The 24,445-nt window shown below is 44.5% G+C and overlaps 3 protein-coding genes, 3 long non-coding RNA genes and 2 pseudogenes across 12 annotated transcripts in view; 4 read left to right on the forward strand and 4 right to left on the reverse strand.

Annotated features, from left to right (window-relative positions):
• The first annotated feature begins 258 nt into the window (after positions 1-258).
• On the forward strand, positions 259-9,755 carry LOC133144397 (hyccin-like). Of its 4 annotated transcripts, none has more exons than XM_061267073.1 (12): positions 259-442; positions 3,896-3,977; positions 4,076-4,177; positions 4,270-4,449; positions 4,851-4,931; positions 5,026-5,141; positions 5,214-5,309; positions 5,411-5,527; positions 5,706-5,793; positions 6,435-6,597; positions 6,870-7,210; positions 8,086-8,175. In XM_061267073.1, exons 2-11 carry the CDS (start codon positions 3,927-3,929, stop codon positions 7,169-7,171), a joined length of 1,296 nt encoding a protein of 431 aa, XP_061123057.1. In that variant the 5' UTR covers positions 259-442; positions 3,896-3,926; the 3' UTR covers positions 7,172-7,210; positions 8,086-8,175. The 4 variants fall into 4 exon arrangements, with proteins under 4 accessions (XP_061123057.1, XP_061123058.1, XP_061123056.1 ...); XM_061267074.1 differs by having other exon boundaries at positions 6,873-7,210; XM_061267072.1 differs by lacking the exon at positions 6,870-7,210 and having other exon boundaries at positions 259-446; positions 8,086-9,755.
• Positions 9,756-9,970: 215 nt separating this feature from the next.
• LOC133144435 (uncharacterized) lies at positions 9,971-11,439 on the forward strand. The gene is made up of 3 exons (XR_009710679.1): positions 9,971-10,147; positions 10,596-10,644; positions 11,223-11,439. It is a non-coding gene; the product is annotated as an uncharacterized LOC133144435 (long non-coding RNA).
• A 149-nt stretch (positions 11,440-11,588) lies between these two features.
• On the reverse strand, positions 11,589-13,087 carry LOC133144417 (interleukin-6-like). Of its 2 annotated transcripts, XM_061267106.1 has the most exons (5): positions 12,953-13,087; positions 12,680-12,873; positions 12,499-12,597; positions 12,229-12,372; positions 11,589-12,135 (listed from the first exon to the last, which is right to left on the reverse strand). In XM_061267106.1, exons 1-5 carry the CDS (start codon positions 12,963-12,965, stop codon positions 11,914-11,916), a joined length of 672 nt encoding a protein of 223 aa, XP_061123090.1. In that variant the 5' UTR covers positions 12,966-13,087; the 3' UTR covers positions 11,589-11,913. The 2 variants fall into 2 exon arrangements, with proteins under 2 accessions (XP_061123090.1, XP_061123089.1); XM_061267105.1 differs by having other exon boundaries at positions 11,589-12,372.
• Positions 13,088-13,316: 229 nt separating this feature from the next.
• Positions 13,317-15,429, forward strand: LOC133144444 (uncharacterized). 2 transcript variants are annotated; one of them, XR_009710693.1, is made up of 6 exons: positions 13,317-13,768; positions 13,848-13,957; positions 14,049-14,298; positions 14,502-14,590; positions 14,666-14,810; positions 14,888-15,429. It is a non-coding gene; the product is annotated as an uncharacterized LOC133144444 (long non-coding RNA). The 2 variants fall into 2 exon arrangements; XR_009710692.1 differs by having other exon boundaries at positions 13,848-14,298.
• A 3-nt stretch (positions 15,430-15,432) lies between these two features.
• Positions 15,433-15,864, reverse strand: LOC133144949 (prelamin-A/C-like; the record flags this gene model as incomplete). Its single annotated transcript, XM_061268004.1, has 1 exon — positions 15,433-15,864. A coding segment is annotated over exon 1 (378 nt), but the record flags the coding sequence as incomplete, so codon positions are not given.
• A 3,407-nt stretch (positions 15,865-19,271) lies between these two features.
• On the reverse strand, positions 19,272-20,707 carry LOC133144424 (NAD(P)H-hydrate epimerase-like; annotated as a pseudogene).
• Positions 20,708-21,487: 780 nt separating this feature from the next.
• On the reverse strand, positions 21,488-24,124 carry LOC133144434 (lamin-A-like; annotated as a pseudogene).
• Positions 22,191-24,445, forward strand: part of LOC133144441 (uncharacterized) — a 3,138-nt gene continuing 883 nt past the window's right edge. Inside the window, exons 1-4 of one of the 2 annotated variants that reach the window (XR_009710688.1) lie at positions 22,191-22,352; positions 22,577-22,665; positions 22,741-22,885; positions 22,963-24,445. The exon at positions 22,963-24,445 is cut by the window's right edge and continues 883 nt beyond it. This is a non-coding gene — a long non-coding RNA (uncharacterized LOC133144441). The remainder of the gene's footprint in view (positions 22,353-22,576; positions 22,666-22,740; positions 22,886-22,962) is intronic. The other variant, XR_009710689.1, reaches the window with a different exon arrangement.

Below are 24,445 nucleotides of genomic sequence, written 5' to 3' on the forward strand. Positions count from 1 at the left end.
AATAGATTGTTTCTCTGCGTGGAATGTTCAAAATTTAGTGTATGAAAATGGTAACTTTACAAATTGAAGCACAATACTTTTAAAAGTCATTCATTTGAAATACATGACAGGTCACTCATGCGTCTGGAGAGGGATCGCGAATGACAGCTACAACCTATTTTGATCGTGGAAATTACCAACACAACAATTCGATTGGCTAAAATAAAATTGGAGGGCGGGGCAATGTGACTTCCTATTCGTCTCTCATTGGCTCGCTCGTTCTTTCACTTGTGTTGCGTCTGAGAGCTCCCACTTAAAGATGGTTTGACTGAGGAAAGTAACCACGATGAAGAAGCGGGTCTACTGCATTACTGAAGGAAATCAAGAAGTAGGGAAGTGATGCTTATTTCGTTTTGGAACGCAGCAGGACGACACTTGGACGATCTTCACTGATAGCATGCCAGTAAGTGAGTAACAACCTGACCCCGCTTGAGTTGTTGTTGCGCCTTAGCCGAGCTAGCAAACTAGCCAAACCTGTAGGGACAATCGTCATGACAGTTCCAAGTCATTCAGCAAGATTAAGAGTATGTGGCGGGCTGAGATTAATCTTTGCTACCTGACTGGGTAGCAAAGCGATCCTTGCAAACATCGGGAAACATTTGCATTTTTTTCTTGGTTAGCAGGCAGTTTGTGTGTCATCTGCAAGTTGGAGTAATATGAGATGGACATTTGCAATTACAGTACAGCGATGTTTCCACTATATCAGACCGGTGGTGTCAGTTTTCCACTGAGACAGACTTTGCACCGGACTCTTGTTTTAGGCTGTGTGGGTGTGTTCTCTGGCAGCCTGGGTAAAGCCTTGTTAAATCTGTCCATGCATCATGTGAATCATGGGATGTAACTTTCAGACCTAATGTGAAAGTGTCCCTATTTAAAAAAAAATTTTTTTTTTTAGTATGTATCTCTTCAAAACAGGCCTCTGGGTGATCTTGCACAAGTACTGAAATTGTCTAGACACTAAATAAATTAATATGTGCATCATAAATCCAGCTGTTGCATGGCTCTACATTTCCAAGTGTGTCTAGATTTTTGTATGGGAAATTGTTACAGGTGAGTCAAGGTGACTTGGGCAAAAATATTTATGGTTTGGAGCTTCATACCTTGATTCAAAAAATTTGGAGCATGTGCATAGTCGCTGCTTTTGCAACACGGGCGGCATGCTTTCAGCAATATTTTTTTTTTTTATAGTTACTCGCACAAACAAATGCTCGAGGCGTCGGAAAACCACTTGGCAGCACTGCTTTTATAAACAGTTGTGTTAGTAAAATTGTTTTGAACTATTGACACTCTCCCAAAAATCAGTTATTCAAAAAACATCCTAAGAAATCAAATAAATTGATCAGATCAATGCATGGCTCAACCCTACTCATACAACTATATATCATTATAAGCGCAGCCATTTATTTCTCACCAGTCACGACTGCTAATATTTTTTGACAGCCAGTTATGCAACATGCAGCGTTTGAATTCATCAAGGTGCTCTTCATCTTCTATAAAGGTGAGAACGAAAAGCCGCATTCAGTCATTTCACAAGCTATTTCTGACCGGAGCAGACAATTGTCAAGCTAACCACGTACGCTTTGATTATTGAAGGAATAGTGAGTGGTTGGAAAAAGAGAGAGAGAGGGAAGGGATCACGTTGGGGGATGATGCATCACCGGCCTAGAAGCGTAGGCTGCTGCGAGAGGTTTCCTGTCTGTTAGCACTCCCCATCCATCCATCTTCCATAGCAGCAAAAAAAACCATACACACCACCTGTCTATTTTGTCTTGAATTGATTTGTGGGTGGGTTGTGTTAGTGCTCCCACTCCTTGCAAGCTCCACGTAACCCGCTCAAAATCAACTCATAAGGGAGCGAAGAATAGGAGTTCGATTCACTTAAGGGGAAAGTCACATTAGTAAAATCACATTGTTTGACTTCCTGTTTCTTCTAAGCGCAGCTGGTCGAGGAAAAAAATGACTCAATCCAAATATTTTTTTTTTTCTTTTTCGATCGTGAATGGACCTTTCGACCGATATGATCGTGCTAATCATGTTCTATCTTGCAACTTGGCCTGTACTACAGGAAAAAGCAGCTGGGGCAGCTCTGCTACTCCCGATACCACCCACTTCATTATTTCCTTCTTTTTTCTTTAGTTCCTCATTTTCTTTCTAGCACACTACCGGTCCACATTTCAACATGCATAGGAAATAAACTCTCAAGCTCTGCTACTACCATCACGCCCTTTTTGGTTCAATAAAGGAGAAGTAGGGCTGCCCAGATTTTGAAAAATAATCCATCTGATGAGCCAGTGGCCATATGTTGCATGTGTGATGTTAAGGACAGAGGCGTGGGTTGCTCACAGGAACAGGTTTGTTCAAACCAGCCAGTGAATAAACACACACACACACACACACACACACTCGCTGATTACTTGACACATTCTTCCTCACTTCCTGGCGAGCTGTTAACTTGTCTTGAAGCATTCTTTAAAAAAAAAAAATCCTTTATAATTCCTATTCAGTGTTCATATTTCTGTCTCATGCCTTTCTATTAGTCTTGTTGGAGATCCTAATGAAATTCTCGTATTGACCCACTTCAATTGCCTTATGGATCCCCTGGGCGTGCTCCACATTCCTTTCATCCATCGTCTCGGCATACGTCCAATTACCTCCCACTCTTATTGCCGTTGCCATTGATCTACTCTCTCTCTTTCTCTTTCTCTTTCTCTCTTTCTCTCTCTCTCTCTCTCTTCCCCCCCCCCCCCCCCATTCCTTTCGGCCACACATTAAGATCCTCATCTAGCTGTTCTCCGACTTGTTTTAGTGATTTGATTAGTGTGCTTCCTTCAATCGGTCTGCTCATATTTGTGTCAAGAACCTTGTCTCAAAGCGAGAAGGTGGCAGGAGGGACAAATATCTTGCCAATGACATAATTACTCAGTGTTGCGTAATCAGCGGGCCGTTGAATTACAATTTCTTGCTGGGCGTTGTCAGTAGTATATGAACAGAACAAGCAATTTGTTGGCCGGGTTGTGCGTCCTCAATCATTCACGAGCAATCATTTACGAGCGCTGTGTAACGACAACACACAAACGACGAACAATTAGCATCTATTTGAACACAAATGGTGCAGCAGCATACTATGTGTGTATAGATGTATTGGCAAGCTGCAAAGTTTCACTTCTTTTCAGTACATCAAGTATTCATTTTCTCTCTTTTTTTTTTTTTTTTTAAATGGAAAAGTACCACTAAATTTCCCTGCACTTTCTTTCTCTCCATTAATTCGAAAGCTGCACCAGAGAATGGTTGGAAAATAAAACCTACTCGGGAGGGTGTTTTTGTTAAAAAGACTGAGTCACACTTTAATCACAGCCTTATTTTTTTTGGCTGCTATTAAAGCACGTAGTCCCAAGATGTCCGCACTCTCGTTACGTGTGCTAGAACACGCTGCCACAATGCTCTCATTTCACTAAACGCAGGCTGTTTTGTCTCATAATCCGGTTCCTTTTTATGGCTCCCTCTCCCCGCATTTGTCATTCTCATCAGTGGCGCAGTCCAAAAATGGTCACCCAGCTGCCTTTTAGGGGCCACGCACCGAAATAATAACAAATAAAGCTATTATGAAAGGGTAGCTGGGGACAGAGGCGGCGCATGAGCCAAAAGCTTCGTGTAATTTACAACAAGACTATTGTTGGGATATTATTGAAGCTGCTCCCCTTGGATTGAAGTATTATTACATTTTCATATGTGTATTTCACAAGGGAGGTGATAATCTGCAATAATTGGATTTCTATTTATTCAGAGATGGGTGAGCACAAATTGACTATTAAATTGTGTATGTTTTTATAACAATTTGATTTGTTTTTTTGTGTAGGTAGAGGTGACGCCTCTTCAGCTGCAGGAACATGTTGGCTATGGACCAAGGAGTGGTGGAGGAATGGCTGTCAGAATATAAGGTATGAAAGAAAAATAATTTTGGCCCTCCTACACATTTTAATTGCATACTCACTCAAAGATACGAACATGCAGACACACTTGACTTTGTGTATTTCAGACCTTGCCTGACAGCGCCGTGTCAGCCTATGCTGCATCACTTAAAGACAAAGGTGCCCTTGTCCCGGCACTCTACAAAGTCATCCGGGAGAATTACAGTGAAGTATGGCTGCAAGCTTTTCCAAATACATCTTCAAGACATCAATTTCTCGGGGGTTACATTGAACCGTCACTTTGGTTCTGTGTCATCCTCAGCTGCTGGAGCCAGTGTGTCACCAGTTATTTGAGTTTTATCGGAGCGGTGAGCCGCAGCTGCAGCGTTTCACGCTTCAGTTCCTTCCAGAGCTCCTGTGGAGCCTTCTGTCCGTCAGCGCGGCCAGAGACCCCCACACCTCGGGCTGCATCGAGGCCCTGCTGCTGGGCATTTACAACTTGGTAGGGGACTGTGTGTGTGTGTGTGTGTGTGTGTTGCCATTTGGGCCAAACTCCAGTCAACTTTATAAGAAAGCAATATTGGCAGCTCTGATTATTTCCGTGAATATGTTCAACGTGCGTCGGCATCTCTTCCTGTCTGCATAGCAGAATAGGTCATGTCACTCCGCACGGATTCCAACGCTCCTTTATAATTGAGCTGACATTAACGAGCACTCAGGGGGCACGCAAACCCTGAGGTGTGCTGCTGTGGGTGTACAGACTGAAGCTGGCCACACATTAGGCAGGAGTTGTTGTTTTTTTTTTTTTGAAGTACAAGCTCTTATCAGAATAGTGCATACATAGACAACACTGCCTCTGCTTTTCCTAACTCACAGATGTTCTTTGTCTTTTCTTCCCCCCAGGAAATAGTTGATAAAGATGGGCAGAGTAAAGTATTATCCTTCACTGTTCCCTCGCTCTCCAAACCCTCGGTGTATCACGAGGTAAGACACAAATGTAAAAAAAAAACAAGTGCGTTTGGAGGAATATTTAAAAAAAAAAAAAAAAAAAGAAATGGCATCTTGATTTTTTTTTCAGCCGTCCGCCATCGGGTCCATGGCGCTGACGGAAGGGGCACTCGCCAATCATGGCTTGAGCAGGGTGGTGTACAGTGGGCCGCTCCTCCAGAGAGAAAATTTTACTGCACAAAACAGGTGATGATAGTCGCATTATTATTATTATTATTATTATTATTATTTATTGATTGATTGATTTTCTTTTTGCAGATTTGAGGTGCTGACCTTCTTGTTGCTGTGCTACAATGCTGCTCTGAGCTACATGAGCTCCACTTCCCTCCAGTCCCTCTGTCAGATCAGCTCCAGGTCCAAACATCATTTTTAATATTTCCATCACGTACCGTGTTTTCGATTCCATTAAAATGTTGATTCAACTTCTCCCGTTTTTGTTCTGGCCTATTCTCCAGAGTGTGTATATGCGGTTACCCGCGGCAACAGATACGGCGCTATAAAGGTATTAGCACACGGATGACGGTTACATCAGAGTTCTTGGTTCAGCTCCTCACAGGGATACACTACGCATTGTGAGTGTCCACACAGACGATCTATTTTACGCTCTGTTTATGTTGGCGCACATTCCCTTGTCCGTTTACATTTTCTTTTATTTATTCAGATGTGTCACCATATTGCCTTTACCTGTCACAAACTGCCTGTGTTGAAATCTCTTTCTTCTACAAAAGTCAGACGATTAATATTCAATAGGTGTAACGGAGAAGCGGAACTCGGATCCAAAGCTTTGGATGACGTCCTGTATCGGGCCCAGCTCGAGTTGTTCCCGGAAGCGCTCTTGGTGAGTCCGGTCGTAAATCGTAATTGTTGTATATGCCGGGGTCGGGGGGGGAGGGCGAGCACACGTGAAGCAAGCCGCACATGCTGGCCGGGATATTGGCATCATACGCGGAACACTATGCTGTATTGTGTCGCTCCGCGTGTCAGACTGCAAACTGTGCGTAATCCCGCTAGATTATTTACATGCTTTGCACTCTGCTCTGTTTAGCTGTAATCCTCGTAGGGGGAAGCAGATTGAACCTAAGCTTGCAGTATTACTACACCAGTCAGGGTGCATTCCTCCACAATCGTGAAAAGACATGATTTTTAGCTAAAAAGAGCTTTGAAGTGAATGACACCCGAATGAAGTGGCCAGCAAGTGGACGTTCCCTCCATCATTGGAACAAAAGACACATTGTCCCGGGATTGTGGCCTTTCGGATTGTGGTGCTGCTTCTGCTGCTGCATGTTCCTTTTAAGGATTTCTACAGAGTGCAAAGACGTGTAAATACTCGGTGGCCTCTAAGAATTTACACTTTCGCTTAGGAGAAATAGGATTAGCGTGTAGATTATTTGTATTAGAGTCACATGTTGGCTGGACTGGTCAATCTTGTCAATAATGCTTTTCTGATGATTCTAAATGACAATGTGTGTATTTGATCAGGTGGGCAACGCCATCAAGTCGACGCAGCAGGGCGCGGCTCTGAAAAGCAACACCAAGGAGGGTGCACGTAGCATCCAGGTGGAGATCACACCCACTGCTTCCAGGATCTCTCGGAATGCTGTCACGTCGCTCTCTATCAGGGGCCACCGCTGGAAACGACACGGTGAGATGTCAGATGAGTGTGGGCAACCAGGATGAAACCTCTGGATGGATGGTTTCTGTCATTGTGATATTCATACATTTCCATCCAAATGTTCAACTCCGTTGCATATACTTTCATCATATTTTTTGTATTTTATTTGGATCTTTCTGTTATTGCTTTAATTCTGTTTTGTGTCTTTTGGGTCATGTGTGCCTGCACACATTGCCCATTTGTCATGTGTGTGCATGACGTGGATGTTTGTGTGTTGTGCAAACCTTCCTGTGCCCGACCAGCAGAGTCCCAGGAGGTGAGTGTAGACAGTGAGGCCGCGCCGGGGGGCGTGGCCATCCCCGATATCAGTGTGACGGGCGTGAGCAGCGAGCGAATGCCCAACGGAGAATCCCTGCGAGCGCGCTCCGACGGCCGCACCTACCCGGACGGCGAAACTTTGGGAGGTGCCTCCGATGTCAGCCCGGAACCCCGAAGTCATGAGTCCAGCACGCGGGGGCAGGAGGTCAGGAGGCAGAAGTCTGTGAGGCGAATGCTGGAAAATGAGAGTTCTGGGTCGGCCTCCATAGGGAGGAGCCAGCACTAAGTTCTTCCTTCCCCTTGCCCCAATCCTGGGGTAACCTAGGTAACTGTCAGTGGGGGCGTCGTGGTCTGAAAAAAACCCTTGATGATTCTTCCCCGCTTTTTAACCAACCCTTTTTTTCACCTTTTTGACTCACTCCGTCCCCCGTGGCTCAGACTTCCTCACAATCCGCCGTTATCGTTCCTTCAACTCATGACAAAGCAAGCAAACAATCCTCCTCACAGATTTATATTATTCACTGTCTATGACATCAAATGCAAATGTTGTGCCTCCTCGACAGCACTCCTGGGTTGCGCTTGGACACTTTTTATTAGACAGAAGCGGGACAAAGATATGCAGGTCTTAATTTAGCACAAACCTTTTCATGACTGATGAATCGGAGCATTGGATACAGTAACCTGCATTTCTGTTTCCCAGCTTTTCATTGTTGTTCTGTTCCACTACAAATTATTAGCGGCTTAGGATGCAGAAGGACTTGTGTGTGGTTTTTTTTTTTTTGAGTGACTAATTGAATGTCTTGCCTTCTTCACTTTCCCTTTGTGATGTTTCCTAGGCTCACACCCTCAACACTTTCCTCACCTGCCTCTTTTGGGACATTTCACTCCCTCACCGATACACCACATTAGAAAACATTTTGTTGGTGGTGGGAATCCAAAACAAAAGTCTTGGCAGCAGGTTGCGAGAAATCAAACCTCTCTCAGGCTGTGGTGATGGCGCCACCTGCTGGAAGACAGTCATACGTTTTCCCTGCAGCCCATGACTATTCAGTTTTAACCAAATCAGGCCAGTCAGTATCATGGCACATTAATGTAGAAGATTTGGACTGAATGTAATGGGCTGGATGGCAAATGGCTTTTGTCCATTGGCCGCAGATTGACTGTTAACTAAGCTTGTCTCCCTTTGTGTGACCACCACAGACGCAGTGGATCTGGGTTCCCCGGATGAGCTGATGGATATTTCGGAGGCGGACGAAGGCGGGATGGCGCCTGACACAAACCCACCCACCATCATCATCAGCAACAGCGTGACCGCGTTAAATCTAGGGGCAAAGGCCATAAAGAAGTACCGTCTGGGCGGGCGCAGCAGCAAGGACAAAGAATCCAGCCCGCTCCCCATCGGTCGAGCGGCTAGCGAGAGCGTGGAGACGTCCGTCAAACGTCTCACGCTCACTTCGAGCCAGTCTGTGCCCAAAGCAGGAGCTCTCACCAGCTTGACACGCACGGCCAGCGCCGTGTTCTCTCGCTCTTTTGAGCAGGTAGCCGCCGGTACCACCCCGGCCCCTGGCAACCACACTGCCCCAGAATCTGGCACTTATTCATGCAGCCTGCAGGAGGAAGGGACGGCCTATTTAAACCACACGCAACGTTCGCCAAGCATCAGCGCGCACCTTGGCTCGGACCTTTGAAATGGTTTTATGATGAACCTTTGGATTTGATCCTGTGATTCTGCACCAGTAACCTGGAGCTGTAAGCCATGCCAACCACTAGGGACCACGAACATTTTTTTTTCTTTTCCTTCGCTCCCATGCTCCACTGCGGTGTTGTTCTTTCTGTGCCGGGGAGTTGAAGTCACTTTGCCGATTTCTTTGACTCATTCATTGTAAACCACTGCCACTGCCATGTCAGGAAGAAATTTACAAGCCTCTGACAATATATACATTTAAAGCTCATCACTAACCACTGTGTGTCAAAGTATTTGGAAATGAGTTGGCATGTGTTGCCTTTGCATGCCTTTTCCATACATTCACCTTTACCTTGACACCCCCCCCCCCCCCCCCCCCCATGGAAGGAGATGTGTGTGGGTGAGTGTTTTTCTTTTGTGTGTGTGTATAAAAGCTGTTGATTGAATGAAAGTTTAAACCTCCGGATTCAAAAAGAACAATTTTCTTTGCTCCTTCTTCATAGCAATACAAACCGTACCTTCAGTGTTTAGACGAATATATTTAAACCTAAACGACTTTGGTCTAATAACAGATATTTTTATGAAAGAAAAAAAAATCCACATTCTTCCCTAACAAGTATGGAAATCGCAAGTGTTCCATTCTTAATATTTACAGTCAGTATTGTTCTGATGAGCAAGATGAAACTCAACATAATTAGTCCAATGATGTTTTTGACTCTGGTGAGAGGGCTATGAAGTATCAGGGTTTGCACTTGAGAGGCAAATTACATATTTATAAAGGAGTAACTCTCACAGGTACCAATCCCAAAAGAAGGTGTGTTACATATGTCTGTAAGAAAACCTGTGGATTATTTTAATACCTCATTTAGCCACCATGCCAGGTATTTGTAGTATTTCTGACGTCTCTTTCCTTTTCTTCCAAGTCAACCCACCTCCATCAAATCATCATGCTAACACAAAGGTCACCTCCATCCCCAGTGTAAACTGTCGTCTGTGTGCTATTAACGGTTTGGTGTACATAATTTGAAAGGACAATCGATGTGTTTCAGTATGTCAGTTTACAAATTGTGACTGCTTCTGCTTTTGCTGTACATCATATTGTTGTTCTTAAGATGTTTTTACTGGCCTTTTTATATGTCCGAGGATGTGCAGCTCATTGCTTCTGGAAATAAAGTGTTTCTTTTGACTCAAATTTGTCTTTGCTGACTGAAAACTACTATAACTGTTAATGCAAAAAAAAAAAGTAATTAACTCAACATGTAACGTCTTGGTAGTTTATTTTTTTGTTTAGATACAAAAATAGTAAATCGAAAATGTACTGAAATACTGAACAGTAAAAACACGCAGTTACCTCTTCCATCCACAAGACGGCGACACGAATCTAGACTTCCTGTTTTTTTCTGTCATGGCTCATTTCCGCTTCCGTGTCCTTGGTTGCACTCTGTGGTATCACGCTGCAAAAGCATCCAGGAAAAATGGCAAAATTAAGTAAAGAGACCAAACAGCGGCTGCAGCAACTGTTCCAGTGTGGACAATTCGTCATCCGATGGGGATTTATTCCTACAGTGCTGTACTTGGGTTAGTATAAAAGGCGTGAAATATGTTAGTCGCTTTAAAACCCGCAGGTTGCAGCTAGTTAGCATTAGCGTGTTCACCCTTAACCTGATTTTGACTGTCTGGTAGTTCAAACGTTCTCGTTGTGACTCCTCATCCGGTCGAAAACTTTCCAATTGTCACATCGGAAATTGATGTCATCACTTTGTTAATTCCATTCCCCTCATTTGGCAAGTTTGGAGGTGTAATTCCTTGAAGGGTTGCACAATGGTGGTGTGTTCTCACTGCTAATAAATAAATTACTGAATGGAAGGGTGGGAAATAGATTTCCTGCTCGACTCAGATATTTTTTTTAGAACCTGACTGATGCTGTCTCAAGGCCAAAATAAAAGTTCATCAAATGCCACTCATACTTATTATATCCACCCCATGTTTATTTGTTCTAATATTTTTTTTGTGTTTCGTTTAACAGGCTTCAAACGAGGAGCAGATCCAGGAATGCCGGAGCCTTCAGTCTTGGGGTATGACTTGAACACATTTCACCCCAAAATGAACGAATCTCATGCTGGTATCAAAGGGCAAATGGCCGGTGTTGCAATGCGTGCGTGTGGAAAGATACCACAGAATTGTTGGCATAATTCGAGTGAACTGCTGACAAGGGGCGACACTGATTTGCGTCATCCACTGCTTCTGTGTCAGCGTTTTCTCTCGTGTCTGTCTGTGCACTGAAACTGAGAGATTAGTGGAATTCAAGTCGACGTTGCAATGTGATCAACTGCAATTTTCAAAACCGCAAAGGCTGCAATTTGAAAAAGAAAACATGCGTATATTTATTTATTGAATGACTACCATTTCAGTCAAACTGTTTTCTAAGTTGTAATTGAGGTAGTGCCCTTTTTTTGTATTAACTCATGGTTCATTTACCTTTATTGTGGGCATAAGCATAACTGATTTATGTGTAATAGATGATTATTGTCATAAAGTTAATGTATCGCTTGTGTTTGGTAAATATGTAGAAAGAGAACCTTAAAAAAAATGGCAGATTAAGTCAAAACCAACAATGACATATGTATCGTTGGCTGTTTTTGCTTCGTTTCAGTTTACTTTGGGGTTGAAGAAGGATGACGTGCACCTGCGTCAACAACCTCCACCCGAAGACCACGACGAGTTGGCCACATGAAAGTCAATGTCAGTATATGAAGTGTCAATTTTGTCTGAGATATTTATTTGTTATTGTTACGACATTGTCTTGAAGTCTGTTCCATGTTTTTGTCAATAAATGTCTGACAGTAAAGCCCATAAGTGGCCTTACGATATTTCAGTTTTTCAAATATATATATACGATGTAATTGAATCTCATAAAAAGAGATTTGTCTAGTTCAATCTAATAAGTGAAATTCTCAAAAGACACCTGCCAAAGTGTTATAATTCAATTCACAAGTAAGCAAATAGTTTTATTCATGTTTTAAAAATACATTCCGTTTAAAAAATAAATATAATTATCATGCCTTCAAGTATAAAAACAATAATATGTAATAAATATCTTCTTTAAATAATTCATACGACTGTTTGCAATAAATAAGGTCTTAGATTCACAATGGCTTTTTTGAATGAGCAATAAATAGGTTATCTACAGAATAAAAAATAAAAAAAACTCAGTGCGTCATGCAAAAACAAATACATCATCAATCCGTCAGTGGGTTACGACACGTCAGTGCAGATCCAAGAACTTCCTTAATTCACTTCATGTTTTGCCCAACATTTCCGACGGGCTTCCGTGGCGGACGGGACTACCGCAATAAACTAAACATGGCGAAGACCTTGGCATGTTTTCCCCTTTGCCGTTCTTTGCGCCTCAGCGCCCTCTCGCCGTCAACAATGAAGATGTAGAGCTTCCGCAGGATGTTGTGCGCCGTCATCTTTCTGTGGAAAGCATCGGGGTGGTACAGTGACCTCAATAGGCTCTCTTCCTCATTGCTACTCAGGCCTGTGACCTCTTCTGGTTTTTTCATCTGCCGGACAAGAGTAAGCAACACAATGTCAAAATAGGTATTATAGTAACAGCAAAATTCATTTCCTATCCCTAAATTGTCACACTGGCCAACCTTTTGTTTGATATTGTAGAGCAGGAGTTCAGAGTAGTGTTTGGCCTCAGACAGAATTTTACTGCCGGGATATTCCTTCTCCACGTGCTTGAGAAGAATTATGTAAGTGGACAGACCTTGGGCCAGCCTGTGCAGGCAAGCCTCCTGGAAAAAACAAATATCTATTCAATCTACGCATAAAAGTCAAGCCGATGCTAGCAAACAATTATGGAAAGTGTCAGTGTCTGTATTTTCTCCCACCTCTGGTGGTTTTCCATTTCTGGTTCTTACCTTGCTAAAGTTGGAGCTGGGGCAGTTTGCTGGAAACTGAGGTGCTTTGTAATGCTCCAGTAAATGAAAGTTGACATTGTTTTGGAATTCATCATCAAACTGAAATTGAAATTAGTCACAAGTCAGATACGTTTTACAGCCAGAAGAAGACAATGAAGGTGCTTTCTGAATTTCCACTTACAGCTTTCTGGTGTTCTTTAGCGGTACCCAGAACCGAGTCCCAAACATGAGCGGAGGTCAGCAGGTCAGAGGGCGCCGTTTCCTCCTCACTTGAGGTGTCGCTTGATGGCAAGACGGTGGTCGCTTCTGTCAACGGAGCGCCATTGGCTGGCAGTACTAGAAAAGCCACCAAGCCCACCGCGAGAATTTGCGTGTCTAATGTGGAAGCACAAGAAAATCATGAAAGAATGGCAAAAGAGGAAGAAAATTCAAGAAACATTCATCACTGACTTACACATGTTGGGCATGTTGCGTCGAGATTACTCTTGCCTGGACCGCCTGCTCTCGTGGAACATGTCTTGACTTCTCATTGCATAGCCGTTATATATTCTACTGACCGCAGGGATGTCCGAATACCTTCCGGTTTCAATTATATACTGGTGAAACCGATATTACACTCTTTTTTTTTTTTGGTCCCCCCGCACTTTCCTCTATCCCACGTTGACGAGACATAGTACACGATAGACATACAAGTAAACGACACAATATAAAAACGGTAGGAGCGGGAAGCCGTGGATACGGAGCTGCCGTTGTTGGGCTTGTTCGGGGAGAATCCGCAGGAGCCGCACATAACTGTACCTCGCTGTCCCCGCAGGTGCTGTGGGCAACCGGCTGCGGAAACAACAAACTCTGAATCTTTTCAAATGATTGACCAGCAGTCAGGATTGCATTAGAAAATGCCCATTTAATTGTATTGTTATACAATATTTTTACAATGTGACCATGTCAAAAGTCAAAGTCTGCTTTATTCTCAATCCCTTCATATGTCAAGACACACAAAGAAACCGAAATTCTGTTTCTTCTATCCCACGGTGGAAACGGAATTTCCATCATCATCCTGGAAATAGGTGGCAGTCGGTGTCCTAGAAGATAAACGGACGTCAAAAGAGAAATATTGCTTCTTGTCGCTTGAAAGATGTGTCACCTCAGCCTTGATCAAGCCAATGTAGACCTGGTCTCCGGTTCCCCAGTTTGCCTGTGTCTCCCAGACTAGATCAGAGGGAGGATTGTGGTTTCCGCCAGCGCCAGCCGCCCAGATCTGATCAGCATGGTCATTGAAATATTGAGCACCTTGTATCTGAGATCTTCCAGATAAGATTGATTACCGTGACACTCTGGTGGGCCTTCAGGATGAATTCTGCGGGAAATTTGAATGCGATGGGATCAGAAGCTCGAACCTGGCGCTCCACCTGCCAGTTCCCCAAATTCTGATCCTAATAGTTGAAGTTGATCTCAACAGGTTAGTCGTTACTGGAAAATGTGCAAATTTCGTAAGATGTGCGATGTTGCACTGTGACACATCCACTGACCTCATCTCCTTCATTGTTGAGTTGGACATATTTGCTGTCCTGGTCCACATCCGCGGTGAAGTGCCACCCAGGAGAGGTGAGGAGAGCACCAGCCACAGTGCTTCCGGCGAAGTTCAAAGCCTCGCTGTCAGTGTCGGGACGCTTCCTTTTCCCGCTGGCCGACGTGGTCGAGGAGCGACTTCCTGACATGCTTGTCGACGGTAGACTCTGGGAAAAGCGTGTCCTGCGGACAAACGTGGAGACATGAATTGCTATGACAGTAAAAGTTGTGGTATGTTTGTAAGCCACACACACCTCTCCTGCCCGCTTTCAAGCACCTTCCTGTAGGCACTTATCTCCATATCCAGCGCTAGCTTGACATCCAATAGTTGCTGCATCTGCTCCCTCTCTGTAGACAGAGCCTTCTCCAGATCTTTCACGTTTTTATCACGGGCTGCAAGCTAGTGTCAACACAGACTTTTTAAACTTTTGCAGCTGATACAGATTCTAAGGTCCAAATGATAAATGGTGAAATCGGTGACTGGCGAGCGCCTTCCAGCTGAACCCGACAGGCATAGTAGAAGGTAAAAAAGAGTTCAGGCGATATTTTCCAGCAATTTACCCTGGACTTGTAAGTCTTCTCAATCTCCTCTTTGTAGAGTTTAATTTGAAGTTCATGCTGGCTTCGCATCTCCATCAAGGCGTCGGCCCGTTTGGGTTCATAATCTTCCTGGCGGGCGTTTTCCAACTCCACCATGCGAGACTCGTGCCGGCGTTTGACCTCGCGCAACTCCTACGTGAGACGTGAGAATGACTCAGCTTTATTTTCATTAATTAAATAAGCGAAAGTGATGATAATTGTGTCCGACCTCGGAATGCAGCTTCTTTTGAATCTCCAGCTCCTCTTTGAGGGTATTAATGCGACTCGCTCCTTCCACCCTCCTGAGAGCCTCATCCATCATCCCCTTTCGGCCATTGGCCAACCTGGTCTCGAACTAAACGTGGCAACAACTTTAACACAATCATCACGGTAATTTAATCGTGATTTGATTCACCTCGGCTTCCAAATCTTTGCACCTCTGCCGCGCTCCTGCCAGATCGGATTCTTTCTTCGTGTTCCTGAGATGACAGATGTACACATAAATATGAACTAAGATTAGTATAAAGTGTAGCAGTGATAAAGTATGTAAACAGTGCAGGAAACAAAAACAGTATTAAACCCTCGACGCAGTCAAATGTGCTATTTATATTGATGTGCGACTATGGGATGGTTAACTGAAAGTCCAATTGAGCTGCAATTAGTCACGAGGAGGATTTTCCTTGGGGTATGGCCCCAGCAGCAAAGCAATTATGTCAGCACTAATATCCAGTATCCATTTTGTTGTTGGCATATTTTTGATAAAATGGCCGGGCCTCACCTTTCTTTCAGCTCGTCGAATTCCAGCCTCAGCTTGGTCAACTCCAGCTGCAGACGTGCACGCTCTGTGGCCTCCGAGTCCAGAGACGCACGGGCTTTCGCCAGCTCCGTCTCGTAAACGGCCTTCAGGCCAGTCAGCTGCCGGGACACCTCTGTTTCGGATTCAGCGATGCGCAAACGCAAGCCGGCGTTCTCCACTTCCCGGGAACGGGCGTTGTCGATGTAAACGACCAGAAGGTCGTTGAGCTTGCGGAGCTCTTCCGTTTCCTGGAAACGTGTGATGCGGTTGGGGGAGAGGGCAATGTTTGCATCTTGAGGAGTGTTTTCTGGGGTCGCCATCTCTCGAGCTTGCTTCTGCTGTTCCAGGAAAGACTCAGGATCATGCATTACACCAATGCCTGATTGCACTTATCAAAGAAACTTCATAGAGGTTTCTTCAAAGTCCAAAGGTTCCTTTGTAAATACACATAAAAAGAAGAAAAGAAAAAAACTCACTCTTTGCAATGGTTCAAAGAAACTTTGCAACGGATGGATCCTAAGGACGGCTCGGTGGCGCACTGGGTAGCACGTCCGCCTCACAGTTAGGTGGGTGCAAGTTCGATTCCACCTCCGGCCCTCCCTGTGTGGAGTTTGCATGTTCTCCCCGGGGCCGCGTGGGTTTTCTCCGGGCACTCCGGTTTCCTCCCAGATCCCCAAAACATGCTTGGTAGGCCGATTGAAGACTCCAAATTGTCCCTAGGTGTGAGTGTGAGTGCAAATAGTCGTTTGTCTCTGTGTGCCCTGCGATTGGCTGGCATCCGGTTCAGGGTGTCCGCCGCCCACTGCCCGATGACGGCTGGGATAGGTTCCAGCACGGCTGCGACCCTCGTAGGGCAGCAAACGGGCAGGTGATCGAGCAAGCGTCTGATACGAGAGCATTGCGTTCGTATGGAGCGTGTGTGAAGTGAACAGCAGAGATGAAAGGAACAAGGCAAAGCGTTGTGAAATGAAATATTCCCTGTAATACGCATTGTTATTTGCTCATTGTATTAAATGAGCACATTCATTGTCAGTCAAGAAGAGGGTCAATAAGAGGACTACCGTTTTTTTCCGTGTATAGTGCGCCCCCATGTATAGTACGCACCCCTAAAAATGGCATGCTGATGCTGGAAAAAAGCTTGTACCCATGTATAATACGCACCCAATTTTTATGAATTTTTTAAAATTTTTTATTTTATTTTATTTTTTAAGTCCCAATGATCGTCACACACGCAGGGAGGCAATGGGTCCCATTTTTATAGTCTTTGGTATGGTCTTAACTAGGCTGGATGTAATTTTTTTTGTTGGCGTTGATTTCTCCGACTGCCCGTAAACGCACCACCGCGCACGGGAAAGAGGCGGCTCTGTATGGGAGAGACGTTGAAGAGGAATAAAAACACCCTTGGAAACCAAAACTTGCCCCTCGTCGTGACTCAGAGCCGCAACAAATGTTTCGGATTTGTGTAGGGTACATTGTGAGACAGCAAACGAGCAGGTGATCGAGCAAGCCTTGTCTGATACGAGAGCATTGCGGTCGCATGGAGCGTGTTTGAAGTGAACAGCAGAGAAGAAAGGAACAAGGCAAAGTGTTGTGAAATAAAATGCACAGAACGGATGCGCAAGACACGTCAGCTTTATAAAGAGCGAGAGTTGTTTTCTTCCTATTAGTTTCAATTCACAGTTTAATTAGCAGTTTCAATCAGCAAATAACAAAATGCGTATTACAGGTAATATTTTATTTCACAACACTTTGCCTTGTTCCTTTGGTCTCTGCTGTTCATCCTAAAACACAAAGGCGCTCTTTAAGCAATGCGACAGTGAGCGCCCGGCGCGCTGCGGTTGCGCGACCGCACCAAATTAAGCTCCCTGCGCAGTGCGCACTGAGGTCCACTTAAATTTTAGAAAGTACATCAGGACTTTAAAAATATCTTCTAAATTTCAGCGACGGCTCTGTCACACTAATCGACCAGCGCGGTGCAGTTGGGCGGTCGGCGGCGCGCTACGGTTGAGCGTTCTCTCTCGCGCTCTCTCCCTCGCTCTCTCTCGCTCTCGCACACACGCGAACCGGATATCATACGGAGGCCGCCATTACAGATGCGCAGAACGGATGCGCAAGACACGTCAGCTATATAAAGAGCGAGAGTTCAGTTTTCTACCTAAATCCGTATTACAGGTAATATTTTATTTCACAACACTTTGCCTTGTTCCTTTCTTCTCTGCTGTTCACTTCAAACACGCTCCATGCGACCGCAATGCTCTCGTCTCAGACAAGGCTTGCTCGATCACCTGCTCGTTTGCTGTCTCACAATGTACCCTACACAAATCCGAAACATTTGTTGCGGCTCCGAGTCACGACGAGGGGCAAGTTTTGGTTTCCAAGGGTGAATTTTTAAAAAAATTAAATTTTTTTTTTTGTACCCATGTATAATGCGCACCCCAGATTTTAGGACAATAAATTAGTTAAATTTTGCGCACTATACACGGAAAAAAACGGTATGTCCTGTCTGCCCCTCGCTCACCGTCGGATCATTGCATGTGTTACTGTCATGATGTCTGTTTGGTTTCTGTTCCTGTCTTTGGTAATGTCACCCTGTCTTTTTGTTCCACGACTTTGTCGGTCAGTCCTGTTGTTGGTTTTGTTGTACCATGATTTTCTTAAAAAAAAATTGAAAAAAAAAAAATTAAAAAAAATAATTTTTTTTAAAAAGATTTCTACCCATGTATACATAATGCGCACCCCAGATTTTAGGACAATAAATTAGTTAAATTTTGCGCATTATACACGGAAAAAAACGGTAGTTCCAATCTTCCTCTCAGAGTTTAATCACGCATTTAAAAAGAATAATAGCCACATTTTCTCGACTGTAATGTGAGTCATACATTAGAAGCTACTTTAAGGACCAGATGAAGGACCTAGTTTTTGGAGACTGACCTGTTTAATACGCACTTCTGAAATATTTTTTGGAGGTGCTCAAATGTTTGAGAATATTCACACATGTATTGTGTTAGAGTGGTGCTCACTCTAACTTATTTTGCAAGAACCACTCGGAGACAAGTTAGTCGTTCTGGGCACCTGCAGGCGGAGAGTCCATTCGTCACTGTGCGTACAGCAATGATCGAATGACGTCTGACTCTCGCTTCCCACAAGACCATCTTTATTAAGAGAAAAAGGGTGGGGGTGACAGTAGACTGAATAAACAAGTTAAAGCTCTTGACATCTAGGTAAACAGAGCAGGGTATGTTTTACGACATTGTTTAGGATGGGACAGACTTAGGTGGTTTATTACCGGTTACATACCAACGTAAGCATAAAACTAATCTACCTAAGTTATTTATTACCGGTTATATACATTCCAACATAATCATAGATCAAGATAGTTTGGAAAACCCTGACATTGAATATCACACAGTGCGTGAGAATATATCACGCCATACTAATTTTGCTAACATGTTATCTGTGTAGCGTTGCACATCAGGCCAGACTTCCCTTTTCCTGTCGTCATTACTTTCAGATTCCTCCTCTACTTCCAACGAAATCTAGTGTCACATTATTGTTTCATCATGCTTTGCCGGGCTGATTTGACTCAATAGAATCTCAACGTGACTGTTCCTCATTCTAGCCTTTCATCATCAATGAAAAATACCCAAAAGGAAGTCTGGATAGTTTTGATTGTCACAGAACGTTCTCATTTAGCTCATTGGAAACTTGTGTTATATGTCAATCCTGTCTATTTGTGTCACTCCTCATAGAGGATAAAGAATATTTGCCTAGGAGTATTGTTATTTATCTACATGTGTTGCTTCACCAATTTATTCTTTTGGAGCTGAAGTCTATCAAAGTCAAAGTCTGCTTTATTGTCAATCTCTTCACATGTCAAGACACACAAAGAAACCGAAATAACCTTTCCTCTATCCCACGTTGACGAAACATAGTACACGACTCTGACTCTGACATACAAGTAAACGACACAATATAAAAACAAGAAGGCACAAACAATAAATAATAAGAGTGATGAATAAATAATAAATAAACAAATAACACAATAAATCAGAGGAGCAAAACGGAGCCAGTGTGCATACAGCAGAATGTAATTACACAGAATGTGGAGCCAAGTCATGATTTAGTAGTTTTCTGTGGCTGAGTCTTTTCATGAAGTATTTTCTTTATTGCATTCTAAAACGGTTAAAGCATGTTAGGAACCATTTCAGGAACCAAATCTTATCATTTTAACACACAGTCAGTTTCGGGGTAGCGGGGCAGATTGAGCTAGTACTTCCTCTCCAAAGCTGGTGGCACAAAGCGGCCTCCCAGGAAGTGATGGCGTCCCTTGAAAAGGGTGGCAGAGTTTTTAGGAGCGGTGAGTGAGATGAGCGTGTCGGGGTGCAATCCGTCGACGCTCCACATCCCAACCTGGAAAATAAATCCAAGGGTCACGTAAACACACTTGGAAGCAGTGTGGATGAGCAAAATGCTACGTAAAGATGAAGGAACCTGAAGGGATGTCGATGCTAGCAATGGGCACATTGGTCTCCTTCAGGACATCGATGATGGAACCAAAAGGCTCTCGCACCGCCCCCTTAAAACTGAAGCCGAAGATGGCATCGATCACCAGGTTGAAGGCCTCGTCAATCACAGGAGCCTAACAAAATAATTAAAAAGGTCACGTTTAAACACAGTCCATTTCGACTGTTACAACAAACCTCGGGCATCTCTGTAAGAAATGGGATCTCCATTTTCTGGCGCTGGGTGGTCAGACCCCAAAACAGTTGGGCCTCTTTGGATACAGGATGGAGGGTTCGTAACCCTGAGAGAAGATGGAGAAGTCATTAAGGAAACTTCCTCGATGGTTGTAAAGATGGCTTCCTCAAAAATCAAACACGGCGACACTTACAAATAGCTTAAGATGTCTGGCACAGACCAGGCCGTCTCCTCCATTGTTGCCGGGTCCACATATAACCAGCACTGTGGGTTTGGGCTTGACCAAGAAACTCAGTGGATATGCCTTCAATGGAAAACGTGAGATGCTGAGATTCACATTATGATCATTCTGGACGGACACTGTGGTTCACCCTTGTGATGGCGGTAGCACAACTGAGCCCTGCGAGCTCCATCAGCTGGTCCACACTTAAGCCGTACTCACTGAAGAGCTCCTCATCAATGCGCTGGGCAAAGTTTGGTTAAATGCCATGCAATAACACAACTTACAAAAAACAACACGCAAAGAGTCTGTCGGGCTTCCGTGGAAATGACCTACTTCCGGGTATGGGGACCCGGAACAAAAACAGTACTTACGTTTCAAAGTAAAACTAGCTAGCTACAGTGGTTCAAATTTCAATATAAAAGTCTGCAGTTCCGTTTTTGAGAGTTGGGAGAAATTTAAATCAATGCATTATTTATATAAGACCAAAAAAAGACGAATTCAATCATTTTTAAAGAAGAACAACTTTATTTCAATCCAAGAAAATTTCACAACAGGTCGGAGCAGATTTTATTAAAAAAAAGCTGTGGAAAGAAATCACTAAACTACCTTATATAAAAAGTAATTTTTTGAAATTCAAATTCAATGTGAAACTATAGTTCATATTTTATTGCCTGGTGACTAACCATAAGCATGTCGTAAAAAATTATATATATAAGAGTTGACTAAATATATAAATTGATTGGCATGGAAAATGAAGACCAAACGATCCAGGGCCTCACATTATTGGACAGGTCTCAGTTCGGATTCCAGTCTGGAATGGTCTCACCTCGCGAGGTGTACTACTACTGAACACGTAGGAATGAGGCAGCAAACCCTCTGAGATGCCACCAGTACGGTAGGAGCGGGAAGCCGTGGATACGGAGCTGCCGTTGTTGGGCTTGTTCGGGGAGAATCCGCAGGAGCCGCACATAACTGTACCTCGCTGTCCCCGCAGGTGCTGTGAGCAACCGGCTGCGGAAACAACAAACTCTGAATCTTTTCAAATGATTGACCAGCAGTCAGGATTGCATTAGAAAATGCCCATTTAATTGTATTGTGATACAATATTTTTACAATGTGACCATGTCAAAAGTCAAAGTCTGCTTTATTCTCAATCCCTTCATATGTCAAGACACACAAAGAAACCGAAGTTCCGTTTCCTCTATCCCACGGTGGAAACGGAATTTCCATCATCATCTTGGAAATAGGTGCCATTGGGTTTCCTAGAAGATAAACGGACGTCAAAAGAGAAATATTGCTTCTTGTCGCTTGAAAGATGTGTCACCTCAGCGTTGTGCAAGTTAGTTTGGACCTTGTCTCCGGTTCCCCAGTTGGCCTGTGTCTCCCAGACTAGATCAGAGGGAGGATTGTGGTTTCCGCCACCACCAGCCGCCCAGATCTGATCAGCATGGTCATTGAAATATTGAGCACTTTGTATCTGAGATCTTCCAGATAAGATTGATTACTGTGACACTCCGGCCGGCCTTCAGGATGAATTCTGCGGGAAACTTGAATACGATGGGAGCAGAAGATCCAACGTGGCGCTTCACCTGCCAGTTCCCCAAATTCTGATCCTAATAGTTGAAGTTGATCTCAACAGGTTAGTCGTTACTGGAAAATGTGCAAATTTCGTAAGATGTGCGATGTTGCACTGTGACACATCCACTGACCTCATCTCCTTTATTGCCGAGTCGGACATATTTGCCGTCCTGGTCCACATCCAGGGTGAACTGACCCCTAGCAGAGGCCTGCTGGGTGAGGAGAGTAAGACACACAATGCTTCCGGCGAAGCTCGAAGCCTCGCTATCAGTGTCGGGACGCTTCCTTTTCCCGCTGGCCGACGTGGTCGAGGAGCGACTTCCTGACATGCTTGTCGACGGTAGACTCTGGGAAAAGCGTGTCCTGCGGACAAACGTGGAGACATGAATTGCTATGACAGGAAAAGTTGTGGTATGTTTGTAAGCCACACACACCTCTCCTGCCCGCTTTCAAGCACCTTCCTGTAGGCACTTATCTCCATATCCAGCGCTAGCTTGACATCCATTAGCTCCTGATACTCATCCAGTTGCTGCTGCATCCGCTCCCTCTCTGTAGACAGAGCCTCCTCCAGATCTTTCACGTTTGCATCACGGGCTGCAAGCTAGTGTCAACACAGACTTTTTAAACTTTTGCAGCTGATACAGATTCTAAGGTCCAAATGATAAATGGTGAAATCGGTGACTGGCGAGCGCCTTCCAGCTGAACCCGACAGGCATAGTAGAAGGTAAAAAAGAGTTCAGGCGATATTTTCCAGCAATTTACCCTGGACTTGTAAGTCTTCTCAATCTCCTCTTTGTAGAGTTTAATTTGAAGTTCATGCTGGCTTCGCATCTCCATCAAGGCGTCGGCCCGTTTGGGTTCATAATCTTCCTGGCGGGCGTTTTCCAACTCCACCATGCGAGACTCGTGCCGGCGTTTGACCTCGCGCAACTCCTACGTGAGACGTGAGAATGACTCAGCTTTATTTTCATTAATTAAATAAGCGAAAGTGATGATAATTGTGTCCGACCTCGGAATGCAGCTTCTTTTGAATCTCCAGCTCCTCTTTGAGGGTATTAATGCGACTCTCTCCTTCCACCCTCCTGAGAGCCTCATCCATCATCCCCTTTCGGCCATTGGCCAACCTGGTCTCGAGCTAAACGTGGCAACAACTTTAACACAATCATCACGGTAATTTAATCGTGATTTGATTCACCTCGGCAACCTGCGTCGCCAGATCTCGGTTTTCTGTCTCAAGGCGACGCTTTCCTTCTAACGCTCTCATCAAAGACGCGCCCTTGGAGTTCAGCAAGGCTTTAAGGCGCCGCTTTTCTCCTAACGCTGTCGACAAAGACCCGACCCTGGAGTTCACCAAGGCTTCAAGGCGACGGTTTTTTCCTAACGCTGTCGCCAAAGACGCGTTCTTGGAGTTCAGCGAGGCTTCCAAATCTTTGAGCCTCTGCAGCGCTCCTGCCAGATCGGATTCTTTCTTCGTGTTCCTGAGATGACAGATGTACACATAAATATGAACTAAGATAAGTATAAAGTGTAGCAGTGATAAAGTATGTAAACAGTGCAGGAAACAAAAACAGTATTAAACCCTCGACGCAGTCAAATGTGCTATTTATATTGATGTGCGACTATGGGATGGTTAACTGAAAGTCCAATTGAGCTGCAATTAGTCACGAGGAGGATTTTCCTTGGGGTGTGGCCCCAGCAGCAAAGCAATTATGTCAGCACTAATATCCAGTATCCATTTTGTTGTTGGCATATTTTTGATAAAATGGCCGGGCCTCACCTTTCTTTCAGCTCGTCGAATTCCATCCTCAGCTTGGTCAACTCCGGCTGCAGACGTGCACGCTCTGTGGCCTCCGAGTCCAGAGACGCACGGGCTTTCGCCAGCTCCGTCTCGTAAACGGCCTTCAGGCCAGTCAGCTGCCGGGACACCTCTGTTTCGGATTCAGCGATGCGCAAACGCAAGCCGGCGTTCTCCACTTCCCGGGAACGGGCGTTGTCGATGTAAACGACCAGAAGGTCGTTGAGCTTGCGGAGATCTTCCATTTCCTGGAGACGTGTGATGCGGTTGGGGGAGAGGGCAATGTTTGCATCTTGAGGAGTGTTTTCTGGGGTCGCCATCTCTCGAGCTTGCTTCTGCTGTTCCAGGAAAGACTCAGTATCATGCATTACACCAATGCCTGATTGCACTTATCAAAGAAACGTCATAGAGGTTTCTTCAAAGTCCAAAGGTTCCTTTGTAAATACACATAAAAAAAAAACCCTCACTCTTTGCAATGGTTCAAAGAAACTTTGCAACGGATGGATCCTAAGGGCGGCTTGGTGGGGCACTGGGTAGCACGTCCGCCTCACAGTTAGGTGGGTGCAAGTTCGATTCCACCTCTGGCCCTCCCTGTGTGGAGTTTGCATGTTCTCCACGGGCCCGCGTGGGTTTTCTCCGGGCACTCCGGTTTCCTCCCACATCCCCAAAACATGCTTGGTAGGCCGATTGAAGACTCCAAATTGTCCCT

The sequence above is a fragment of the Syngnathus typhle genome, linkage group LG20, assembly GCF_033458585.1.
Source record: "Syngnathus typhle isolate RoL2023-S1 ecotype Sweden linkage group LG20, RoL_Styp_1.0, whole genome shotgun sequence".
NCBI lineage: Eukaryota > Metazoa > Chordata > Actinopteri > Syngnathiformes > Syngnathidae > Syngnathus > Syngnathus typhle.